At 54.5% G+C, this 12,123-nt stretch overlaps 4 protein-coding genes across 4 annotated transcripts; all 4 read right to left on the bottom strand.

Moving 5' to 3' along the window:
- Positions 1-557: 557 nt before the first annotated feature.
- On the bottom strand, positions 558-787 carry BDP81DRAFT_428987 (uncharacterized protein). The gene has a single exon (XM_060590476.1). The coding sequence runs from the start codon at positions 766-768 to the stop codon at positions 586-588; it is 183 nt and encodes a 60-aa protein (XP_060444678.1). The 5' UTR covers positions 769-787; the 3' UTR covers positions 558-585.
- Positions 788-2,398: 1,611 nt separating this feature from the next.
- BDP81DRAFT_450027 (platelet-activating factor acetylhydrolase) lies at positions 2,399-4,267 on the bottom strand (the record flags this gene model as incomplete). The annotated part of the gene is made up of 1 exon (XM_060592471.1): positions 2,399-4,267. One exon carries the CDS (start codon positions 4,265-4,267, stop codon positions 2,399-2,401), a length of 1,869 nt encoding a protein of 622 aa, XP_060444679.1.
- A 1,386-nt stretch (positions 4,268-5,653) lies between these two features.
- BDP81DRAFT_394717 (fungal-specific transcription factor domain-containing protein) lies at positions 5,654-8,032 on the bottom strand (the record flags this gene model as incomplete). Its single annotated transcript, XM_060587998.1, has 5 exons — positions 5,654-6,257; positions 6,313-7,031; positions 7,102-7,370; positions 7,472-7,660; positions 7,738-8,032. The coding sequence occupies 5 exons, from the start codon at positions 8,030-8,032 to the stop codon at positions 5,654-5,656; spliced, it is 2,076 nt and encodes a 691-aa protein (XP_060444680.1).
- A 2,860-nt stretch (positions 8,033-10,892) lies between these two features.
- BDP81DRAFT_33244 (uncharacterized protein) lies at positions 10,893-11,321 on the bottom strand. Its single transcript, XM_060585593.1, has one exon. The coding sequence runs from the start codon at positions 11,275-11,277 to the stop codon at positions 11,032-11,034; it is 246 nt and encodes an 81-aa protein (XP_060444681.1). The 5' UTR covers positions 11,278-11,321; the 3' UTR covers positions 10,893-11,031.
- Positions 11,322-12,123: the final 802 nt, after the last annotated feature.

Consider the following 12,123-nt stretch of genomic DNA (forward strand, 5'->3'; position numbering starts at 1 on the left):
ACAACCGGGAAGGGCCATGGCCATTGAGCGGGACACGGACTGGCGGGATGAGATGGGTACCATGGGGATGCCTTCTCAACAGGCAATTGGAGTGAGTGTGAGGTAGCCAACGCGCATATTAGCTAAGGTAAGCAGCTCCCATCCCGACAGCGTGCAGGCCAAACCAGACGGCCTACCCCATAGAGGTCAAGGCAACGTGAGATGGGATGGTGATCAGCCCTTTCCCTACCCAGAGCACGTCTGAGTTGAGGGTCGGGGTTGAGAACAGGTGCAGCAGGGCAGAGGTCCCGGCACAGGTTCAGCCGGACTGGAGAGGAGCTGCATGATGTAGGTAAAAAACCAGCAGCAAAGGAAGAGGGCTAACATAAGCTACCAAAGAGACAGGACGGGATGCGCCAGGAACTTGGCAACTAGGGCTCGGCAGGACCTGCTCAGCGCATATTGTTGCTTGAGGACGGGAACGGAACCCGTAGCAGGCACGTTAGCAGCAGGCAGCTAGAACAATGTACCTTGCCGTGCCATGTCATGATGGTCATATTGCCTAATACAAAGGAGAGCCTCAGCCATCGGCGTGTTGCATGTCATCTATCCGTTGGCGGGTGGTGTTACACGGTGGAGCAATGGATGTGGCGGCGAGAGTGAGCGACTTGTCCAATGGCGACCCGTAGAAGGTGTCCTCGATTGCTGATTCTCATGCCGCTTGCCATGCGAGGCCCTGTTGCGAGGTGGGATTCGGGATCGTTCCCTTTCCATAGAGTGTAGACACATGGGAATTTTTGAGTTGCGACGCTCGATACGAGCTTTGAGGTGCGTTGGTCCTGTTGGAACTTGGAACCTGAGGAGCTCCGGCTGGACCGGGGACCGCTGCAGACGCCAGTGACGCCACCCCTTGGTATCCACTGTTAGCGACCACCAGCGATTTTATCCTGGCGATCGGCACCGGGACATGGCTAGCTTAACACCAACTGGCTATTTTGAGAAGGAGCAAGCGGGGGCCACTGGACGTTTTGTTTGCAGCAAAAAGAAGCAAGCAGGAACGCTGGTCACTGGGCGTTCATTGTTTCCCCCACACATCACACAATCGTTTGACCCTTCCATTCCTGAGAAACAAGGCAGTCAGGGCATCCCCGGCCGTTGGCGTAGCGTCCTTTTTGGCTTTTGCCCACCCCGCCCCGCCGACCTTAATCCCATTCCTTCGCCTCACCTGAACTTGAAGCTGTGGACGACCATGTGAACCCGACCAAGCCGACGACATCTTGGCGACTATTCTGCCCGTTAAACTTCCATCACAGACCTTTTCCGAATACCTACCAATCCTTCGTCCGACCTGTCTCTCGTCATCAAGGTTTATGATTTACTGCAACAGAACCAAGACCACTTCATCGGCACAAACCATCACGCACAATTCGATAGTCCCTGACAGCACAATTCGTATTTTGCATCGTCCCATCAACTGACACCTGCATACTGTCCACTCACAACCACTCCCACACCACCACCGCTGACCCCGACCTGCATGCCCTCCCTGATCGATGGGCTCCCTGTCTTGCATTCTTGGCTCGCCTCAAAGCCCTCACACAACGAATTTGTCCGAAAAGAAGGTGCCGACACGCAACCGAGAAACGAACCAAAGAGACAAAAAATAGTTTTGGAGAGATTGTGGCATACGCCCACGCCAAAATGACAACACAATGCTAGCCTCAACGACATCTACCGTCGACACTATCCACAGCCAGATATGATGGGCAAACAACAATTCAGTCTGCGGATTTCATAATCCTGGTCCTCCTCGTTGCGGCACCATCGCTCTCCACATGTCACCGTACCGGGCAACCCCTGGCTCAATCGATCAAAGTTGCTGTTCATCGACGTCCCTGGAGCTAGTCCGTTTCGGCAAGGGAGTCCGAGCATCGCCTTATACTTCAAACCAAAGCTGCCCTCTTCTCACGACAAAGCGTGTTGCGCACAGGCTTCGGTTAGGAGCAAGCTTCAGGACGTTGTTGCTGAAGCCGAAAGGCACTCTACCAGCCCGTCTTTGGATCGTCAATGGCTTGGCCGTCCGACCGCCCGATGGCCTGCAGAGCTGTTGCCCAGTTATGGCCGACTTTGGAATCGCGTTTCTGGATCAATGGCCAATATACAATTTTTCCGCGCAAATACACAAGCCATTTGTAGCAAGATATCGCTTGTATCGAATTTGGTAGACGCCCGCAGGCTGTCCTTTCTAGCTAGCCTGCTACCCTACTTACACAATGACACGACAAGTGGTCAAAGCATCCCAATACCATGGATGTGGTTACGCCTCTTGAACGCCAACAACCAAAGTCGCTACCCAATAAAACCAGTCCACAAAGAACATGCAGATCTACAAAGCGCATCGCGTCGATAATCGAGCCATCTACGCTGCATTCCGGCTCGTCGTCCGCTCGTTCCGTTGCATTTGCTCCTCCACGGACTCAGGGTCCGGGCTCACGTGCATCCAAACCTCATTGCCCTTCTCCCAGTTGATCAGCCCCGAGGGCATGCCCGATCCATCGCCTTTCCCCAGCAAGACCCGATTCTTGTGCCGAAACCACCTCTTCAACCGCAGAGTCGCTTCGTTTTCCACCTTGAGGCGGATTGCGATCCATTGGTCGTCCGGTCGGTGATCGTGCGTCACCACGGCGAGTGGTTCTGTTGGTGGCTCTGTTGTTTTCAAGATTTCCTCATCAACCCAGGTGTTGTACTTGGTCTGCTCCGGAGGCAGTGTGATCTTCAAAAACTCGAGCGACGGTGATATCGTCAGGTAGATGGCTCTCAGAGGGTTTACCAACGTCTTCATGAACAAGTCTGTCCAAGTCGAGTACAGTACTGCAAAGTCTGTCTGGGAAAGATGAGTTGACCCCCGGATCGTCATCATCCAGGTTAGTGCGTTCTCGTCCCTCGCCTCGTTGCAGACGTCGACAAGTCTGTTAAAGTTTTCTTGCCAGTGCATAAAGGCCTCCGACCCGATCGAAAGAAGCGGCTTCTTGACGCGGTGACTGGGGTTCTCTCCCGCTCGAGGCGTCGCCGGGCCCCAGGCGTCGAGAATGATGCCTTGACCAACCCAGCTAAGCGATTCGGTCCTCAAAGCTTCGACCGTCGTTGCTCCGCCAAACGAGTGTCCCATTATCGTCACGTTTTCGAGGAACATCCTGTCTTGCCAGTCCTCCCATACGATGCCTGTGAGTCCCTTGGAGCTGGACGCCACGTTGCCTTTCCTTCTTAGGTTCATGGCTTCAACTTCGTGCCCGCGGCCACTGTCGATATATCCGATGATGCGGAAGGCCTCCTCGATTTCCGTCATTCTCATTTCTATCTGCGCAGCGCGTAGTTGCATGTCAACGCCCTGTTCGTTGTTCGGCGCCGTGTCCTGCTCGTTGTTCTTGGGGAAAAGATAGTCGACGCAGTAGTGCTGTCCGGATTCTTTCCCATTCTTCTTGTTCTTGATCTTCTTGGCGTTGACCGTCTCCAGGGAAGATTCGCTGTCGGACGCCTCTCGATGTTCCGGGAGGTTAACATAAGTCCTCGCACCGCTGCCATCCCTGTGCTCGACGGCCACAACAATGAAGCCGTAGCTCGCCAATTCTCCGCAGATGGAGCTGTAGCTCATTCTCGAGCCGCCTAGGCCGTGGCTGAAGATGATGACTGGAAATTTTGGCTTCTTGCGCGAGCTCGACTCCTCGTTCCTCGCCGTCTGACCCGTCGGGCCTTCGTCGCCCAGCATCTCTTCTGGCCAATGCTCCGCCAGCTTCGCGTTCCTCAGCGCGGGAAGTTTGGTGAACATGGAGGTGGCGGCGATGTAGGCCGTGACCGGGAGATGCGGGATGCTGAATTCCTTGGCGTAGCCCTTACAAGTGAGGACTCGCGGACGCGGAAGCCATCCGACCCGGGAGAGCTTCGGCTTCTTGGCGCCGCCGCGGCGTGCCTTTTCCCCATTCTTCTTGCCGTGATGCTGATGGTGATCGGGAGCGGCGTGATCGTCTGTCTGGGTCTTCACGGTGCACGGGTAGTAGACGGCGAAGAGGACGGTGTCAAGCCTCAGAAGCGGGACGTTGTCGCGCCTGAGCTCCGAAAAGGTGCGCGGTTGACGGACCGGTGCTTCAATCTCGAGGAATCCCACGCCGTAGGGCCCCGTGTAATAGGGGAGGGAGTGCAGGAAACGCTCTCTTAGCGTCTTTGGCGGGTTCGTGTCGGATCGCCGTTTCCTGTCCTCCGTCGAAGCCTTTTTCTTGGCTTCCGAAGTCATTGTCGGGAGAAGCTGCTCTGCCCCTGCGAGATTTGTTGACAGGATGCAGCAACCTCAAAAAGTTGAGGATTGAAGGTGGTACAGGGGATATCCTATGCCCGTTGACGGGGAAGTCGAACGAGAGGACGTGGGCTGGTGTGGAATTTGGATGTCATGGCGGTGCGGGTAAGCGTGGAGACAAAGGCACACAGTTGGGAGGGAAGTCCCGGGGAGTTAAAGATAGGTGTGGAATTGAAGCCTTGGCTCAATGCATTCTTTGCAGGAAGAGAGAAAACAAATAAGAATTAGACGGGAAGGGAGCAGAGCAGATTGCGCGTCGCGCTTGACGTTTCTGTTCGCTCGGTGGTCAAAGGGGGCTGAGAGATTGAAAACGTGAAACCGAAGAGTCCGGAAGTGACGCCTGACGTCATGGGAAAAACTGCCATTGACAATTAACCCCGGATTCCACTGTTCAGTCCAGGCTCTTGCACATCACTTGTGGACAGGCAGGGGGCGGTAATTGTTGACCAGGGTTGAACTCCAGAAATCCAGATCCCAGAATTTGAGCGGCAGGGAGCTTTCCATTTTCCATTGGAAGATGACCGTATTCGCAACGTGGTTTGCTTTGATTCCCGTTCGTAGGGCGACGTGCGGTTTCACTCAGCGAGACATTGTATTTTTTGATCCGTGTGTTGGCACGTTGGGCATGCGCACGCAATTCGATTGTCTCTCACTCGATCGGGACACAGGAATGCGCCAAAAAAAAAAAAGGGACTCGGCGTGAAATCCAAAAAAGTCAATTACAATTGGCTGTACTCTGTAGGGTTGAGACAAATTGCTGGATGCCTCGGCGCTCGGGTATTGCAATCCATCTCTTTCTCTCTGCCTCTCCCACATGCTTCTCCCTCGCTCGACGGTCCTAGGCCTACGGTGAGGCGCACCGTCCGTCCGGTCATCGTCCGGACGGCTCGGGCTCAATCCTTCGTCGCGACGCGAGCCCGGATGGCATCGTCGGCTTCTTGTTGTTTTCCTCCTCTGCTTCTCTCTCCTTCCTAGCCCTCCTTCTCTGGCGACGTTCACGACTAGGCACGCGACCTCGGCGAAATTTGTCACTGCAGCCGTGGATGAGCGATTCCAAATGGTGCTTTTGGGTATAAGCTCGCGTGCCTGGCGATCGTGGCCGATCCCGATTCGCCTCTGATGGCGGCGCTAGAATGCGCGATATCGGGTAGTCTCTCTTTCGGCGACGCAACCGGAGAAGGTGGGCCCACGATGTGACGGGCTGCGGACTTATCGCCGGATACCGCCGGATGGCCGGAAGTAATCCGCCGTCGCCGCCATGGGAGTGGATCCGATGACGCCGAGACTTGTTCCTCTACGGATGCTTAGATCCGGTCCGACTACGGCTTAATCTTGGTTGGGAAACCGATTGTCCAGAAGGTTGTCGTATTGCCACAGCTCTGGCTGGTAATCCATCGGTAGCCTCCAGTCGGCCATATCCATAAATCCGGGGAAGAGCTGACCGTCGTTGGGCGGCGCTAGTCCTGCCGACAAATCCATGAATGGCGACGGCTGTTGTTGCTGGTCTGCCATGGAAAGGCTCGTCATGGAACCCAGGACATCGGGCGTGCTTCCGTTTTTGCTACCGCTGCGGGTCGTTCCTGGTCCGGACATCTGGGGAGAGAAAGCTCCCTGCATCGCACCCGCGGAGCTGGGCATCATTGGCATATTCGGGCCCGGGAGTGGAACTTGCTGAGTGGCCGCCGGGCCGACGGGGAGCATGTGCGGAGGCAGGGTTGGCGTGTTTGCGAGGACCGTAGCCGCAACGTCGGCGATCACCTTGATGATTTGGTACGAGATGACGGTCTGGTGGTACGGGTCGTACTTTTCAAAGAAGGAGATGACGGTGCGGATTAGGTCGAGATCGCGGCGAGCTCGGGGATTGTTTTTGTTCTGGAGAATGTTGACGAACAAAATGTCAACGCTCCACGCAATTTGATAGAGGAGGTACCTAGAGAAGTTGTGAGCTGCATCATTCGTCACATTGATAAGATGAGAACACTTACGGCGTGTATGGGTGTTCGATCTGATGGTAGTTCAACAGGGAGATGGCCGCACGCGATGCGCTCACACACAGCGCCAGACTAGGGCCTATGTCCCCAGACTCTACCCCCTCCTGGTCTTCCAATGTGGGCAGCCTAAAAGCAGCCGAATGGATGGCGACAACAAGTTGGAAGTAGGTGAAGTGCAACGTCGTCAGGCACACCAGCCTAGAGTAGTCACCGTCAAGTAGGGCATCGACGTTGTCTGCGCGAATCATCGGCGGGATACTTTGACGCCATTCCGTCAGCTCATTATCGAGCCGGCGGATCTCGGCCTCGAGCTCAGCCGCAGGAACGCCGCTACGGGAGTACAGCGTCGTGGAGATGCGGCCCTGAATCTGGGCGAGGCGGACCTGCTCGAGGAAGAAGTTGAGCGTCACGTCGTTGGGGTAGTAGTACATGCTGTATCCATCGGACGGATGCTCTTCGGGGAGGTCCAGGAGGAAGTCATCGTTAATGAGGGCAGGTTTTCCAATCCGTAGCATGAGGTCGTGGTCAATCACGTACGCGTGCCAGAAGAGGCGACGGCGGTGAAGGTGCTCCGTGGGGATGAGCTGCTGAGGGCGGGCAAAAGCCATGTCCGGCTCTGACCGATGGTAACCTGCCATCAAGAGGAGCTGAACTGTGAGGCCCATGAGGGTGAGCGCGATGTGGTTCTCAGACGTGAAGCTGAAGTAAAGGACCTGCGCAAGGGGTCAGTTTTTGGGACCTCATAGTACCTCATTAGGATGTTAGCAGCGTAGGGGAACCCACTGTTGAGAGTAATGCCCCAATCGCCAGAGCCGATGGTGTGCGCAAGATGATGTTGGGTACCATTCCCAGCGCATTATGAATGTACTTTTGATACTCTTCCCTATTCCGCATGCCATTCCTCTTGCGCAAGGTATAGGCGATAATGACGTTGACGGCCATGCGCCAACCTGGATCCGCGGGCGGCTGGCCCTGGAAGTAGGACCGTAGAGCTGCTCGTACCTCGTGCTCTTGGAATAGTCGTATGGCAGCGTTCATGGTCACGAAATAATCTACATTGGACCGAATCAGTGACTGTCCCATTGTGATGCTGGGGTCCCACTTGAGGCCCCGCGAACTGTCAAAATCGCTCGCATCGACAGACTAAACTCACCATTGACACAGTCCATAATGACATGATTTGGAGGCAGAGGATGGTTGGTGTCGGCATGTTCAAGATACGGCTGTACATAGCCATCTACGGCCTTTGGTTGCATAGCTTTCAAGGCATTGCTGAACCTCGAATCCCCAATGAGAAGCTCGATTTGACTCAAGCCTTGCGGCGAGAGCAGGGAGCAAGCACCTGGCAAGTGAGCACTGTCAGCGACCATGATCTTGGAGGACCAATGGCATGGACAAGAAGAATCTATCATTACGTACCTGCTGCGATTACCGTACTTTCGTCAGGGGCACCGGCGTAATACGGCCTTGCCCCGGTCGAGGCCGACGAGGTAGCTGACGGCGGCGATGGGTAGGTGTCAGGGTTTCCAGCAGACGGGCTGGGGCTGCTAGCCTTCCGCCTTGACAGGGGCGATGGGTTGTTTGACGACGTCGTCGCCATGGGCGAGGTATTTGGAGCACTTGCCTTTGCCGCCTCACTGGCGGTCGGGACATATTGCTGTGGAGGTGTCGGCCCCTGGTCTGGTTTTTGCAGCTCCTCCACCAGCCTCTCCATCTGAGCCAGTCTGGAAACTACATCTTCATATAGTCTGTTGAACGCAACACCAAAGTAAGTGTGTCAGCCATCCATAAGCCAGCAAAGAATATCGGAGATAAGGGTCACATCGGCCCCCCCCCTTCTCCTCAACAGCAACTAGTGAGTTGAGGTTGAGGATGAGGCAGCGAGTGATTCGCCGGTAGGAGATGAGGAGGTTCACTCACGGTCTCTGGCGACGTCCCGATGACCGTCGTCCTTCGGGCCAGGCACATTCCAAGCCATACCTGACACAGTTTGAACAGATTGGCGTCTTGTGGTCGCATCTAATCTGCAGTTGCAACGACGAGCCGTCCCGCCGGTTAGCCCAAGATGAACCCCACGCGCTTAGTTGCTCGGTCTCGCTCTCTATCTCTCGAATGCCTGCTGGGGGTTGGTATCCTCGCGCTGATAGGCGTGAAGATTAACGGTATCCAGCATCCTTCCTGAGAGCGAGGGCGAACCAGCCCACCGGGACAAGAGATTGGACCCTTACCTTGCGGCGCCGGCATGGAGTGCAAGCCAACGGACGCGGTCTCGGAAGTGCGTCGGACCCGTGGTTGGCCGCTTGTCCGTCTGGCGGTGACTGATGGTCTTCGGGGCTCTGCTCCATAACTTTGGTGCTTGGCGTCTAAAGAAGACGGACTGATACAAGTGCGAGAGGGTAGGTAGGGGGGAAAAAATAGAATAATAAAGCTCCGTGTCCCGTATGTAGGGACAACTTTCTTTCAGTCTTTCTTGGATTAAATGGGAGCCGACAACAATGAACCGGATTGTTGGGACCAATTGACTCGTAGGAGGATGGGAAAAAATGCCAACAAAGCGGTTTTCTTTTCTCTCTCCTGCGAGGATCGCCGAGCGAGAAGGGTGGTGCTCCGGTGCGTGTTTGGGCTTGAGGCTCTCCTCTCAGGGGAGGGGGCAGGGAATGGTTAGGTAGGTTTGGGGGCCGGAATGGGTGTGTTCTGTGAGTGTGGTGGGTGGTGACCGTGGTGGGGTGTGTGAGACGGGATGCATGTGCAAATGTGTCATGGATGTGCCGCAGACCTGCAAAGTGCAGAGGTCCCTTCCCCCAAGGACCCAAGGGCCAAGAGTCCCTTCCAACTCTCTTCTTTTCTCTCACCTTGCGTGCTTGCCTGGCGTCAGGTTCTCTTTCCCTTTGTCGGCTCAGCGTGCGGCGTGCCTGCTTTTCCTGCGGCTAGTTTTTCCTACGCCCTAACGCACGCCTCTTCTTCGCACCGGGGCAAGGAGCCCGCCTCGGTCCACGGGTGCCTCTGGCCTCGATCCTCTTCCCTTTGTCTGTTGGTTTCTCTCTCTCTTTCCTTTTCCTCGATGCCGTTGTAAGTCTTGGAGCAGGCGTTGCAATGATTGAGCGTACGGAGATGAAAGTGTGTATGAGTGTAATGAGTGTTCTGGTACCGGGCGGCTGGCGCGGAAATAATCGTAGTCCGTCGGAGTGCGCGGGTTCAAGGGGTGCATCCGTGGTTATAATGAGTGATTGTCTGCCTCTGGCCGCGACGCATCCTGATGCTTGTCTGATGTTTTAGGGGCGAAGCTTAATCGCCCAACTCTAATCTCTGGCCCTTCTCTTTTTTGGGTCGTCCTTCCGGGCGGGTGGGGGATGTATTGGGGTGCGTCACCGAAGGTCGGACCGCGATTTACAACGAAATGATGCTCTCACCGGGGGTTTGAGCAGCAGTAATTACAATACGAAGAATACGGACCACTACCTCATCCTCTTCCAAAACTGCAACAACCAATGTATAACCCTATCCAACCCTGCATCCATAGTCACGGTCCTGCGTCTGATCTTTCATCATCCCAGACTCTTCCAAATGACAATGGGCAAAACCTTCACTTTGGAAAATTCAAACGGCTGCGACTTTATCAATCTAGCCATCTCCACCATCAATCTCCTCCACGAGTCATGTTGCATTTCCACTAACCGCCTAGCTCACAAATGGGATGTCACTTTGCGGACGAATACCGTAATCTCATCACTGCATTACGCCGCCAGCACCGCCAACATCGCCTCAACCACCGGCTATGGCCGTGATACTGATCGGCATCGACTGCCCCGAGTGAAGCACTGTCACTGTGTGTCTCTGTGAGCGTAGGTTCGGCCACAGAAATCAGGATTACGCATCTCGCCAACACATTATTGATCGAGATACCTTCACTACATAATTACTCCGACGCGCCGTTTTCCTATCTGCGACAACGGCCTGCTGCCTTCATAGTACTGAGCAACGAGGTGCAATGTCAGTTAATTATACAGCGGTGATCCATGCAGCACTGCTCTAGGCACATTACTCTCCGGTAGACTTCGGCTCCGGAAAAACAAACTAATGAAATCTTGAGGCGGAACCCCCGCCATCACCAAGAGGAATCGGCGATCCAAGTTCAAATTGATGAAGGCATAACCTGCAAGAATTACTTCTGGTATAAGAAGAATGCAACTGTTGGTATCCGTAGTCGGCCTGCAAAACATGAAAGACTTGCGCACAGATGTCCTCCATGAACGCCATGCCGAGGCCCAAGGGCATCAAATCCCAAACGACAGCATAACTGATATTACTCTCCAACATCAAGCAGAAAACTCCGACGGGAGTTTCAGCCAGCGTTATGAAGAGTCTCTACGAAGCGCGATTCTGCGGGGCGGGCCAATTGGGGCCAATTGCTTTACAACTTGATCTAAGAGAGTTTCGACTAGTCGTTCTATTACCTATGCCTTTATGCTTGTCTGTGACACTCTGTTCCACTTATCAGACTCTGAACAAACGCGGACAAACCGCTCCGGAAGAGCCTGCCGACGAGACCATTCTACGGAGTAAGCCATGCAGCCGTACAGAGCGTACAGAGTAGCCGTTTACGAGGTAAATATTCCGTATGCACCTCGAGCAACACTCCCCCTTGCAGTATCCCGTATCTTTAGATTGATATTTATGACCCGAGAGTCGAAAGTCTCAGGGCACGTGGCAGCCTCATTTGGCGTGATTGGCGTCCGTTCTGAGGCAAGTCAAGGCAATAACCGTAAATCGATCTACTTGTAAGAAGCTGGAGTATTCCGCCTGTGGGCTTGGGTAGAAGCGCCAAAAACTACCAAATACAGTCCTAGTCCCCATTCTCCCTTGCCCCACGCACTGTAGTAGCCTTTTCAGGGCTTGGTCTTGAGCTCCTAATAGCAACATCCAACATGTGTAGACTCCCCAAGCAATCCAAGTGCTCATGTCCAGCAGATGGAAGCGCCATGCATCCAACCAGTGATGTTCCGGGTTCTCTAACATATGACTTGAGGGTGTTGAACAATATCCTTGAACTTGAACGAGTCTTAGAAGCCGCATCGTTCTGTCTGAGCTTCTGTCGTCACTGATGAGTCTAAACTGGTGTCTCACCAAAGAGATTACGGCAAACTCCGAGGTTGTGCAGACGATAGGGCAACATTGATAGGGCAACATATGACTCTTGGCACATCACATGCTCCAACTTCCCAGTCGCCTGAAGGCAGGAGCCAAGGAGCAACTTCTCCAACTCCATGGACTTCTCCGAGCCTTCAACCCCCATCTTACTCCACGAGCGTCTCGATCTATTTCTGTGAGGTTTAACGTTCTACGTGGCGACTTTGTGGCAAACGCCGCGGGATCTGGATCTTTTAACCCGTCAAACGAGAGAGTTTCTCGGTTCCGGCGGGACGCGGGTCACACAGGCGCTTCGCGGCGGCCTATCCATCTTCCGGCCGGAGTCATCGGATAGATCATGAGGAACTCAACAGCATCCAGACCCGTGGCGAAGCTGGAGATTTTGCCACGATCATCAACGAAAGCCTTGGAGATTGTGGGCGCATGATCATTGGGAGTTTGCTCTCTCTGATATTTCACGATAACCGGGTCATCCGGCTCTGGGATACAGCATGATCTAAACTTGTGTGCCATCGACAATCATCCAGCGAGGAAGGTCCGGATCAATGGTCCGGTGTTCGGGAGGTAATTCCGACGATCAAGCTTTCGGCAGGTTCGGCGAAGACGGCGGAATCCGCCGGTATTGAAGGGCTAGAGAAACTCATACAAGGTGAATGG

Source organism: Colletotrichum phormii (assembly GCF_030913505.1).
Source record: "Colletotrichum phormii strain CBS 102054 chromosome Unknown BDP81scaffold_11, whole genome shotgun sequence".
NCBI classification, from domain to species: domain Eukaryota; kingdom Fungi; phylum Ascomycota; class Sordariomycetes; order Glomerellales; family Glomerellaceae; genus Colletotrichum; species Colletotrichum phormii.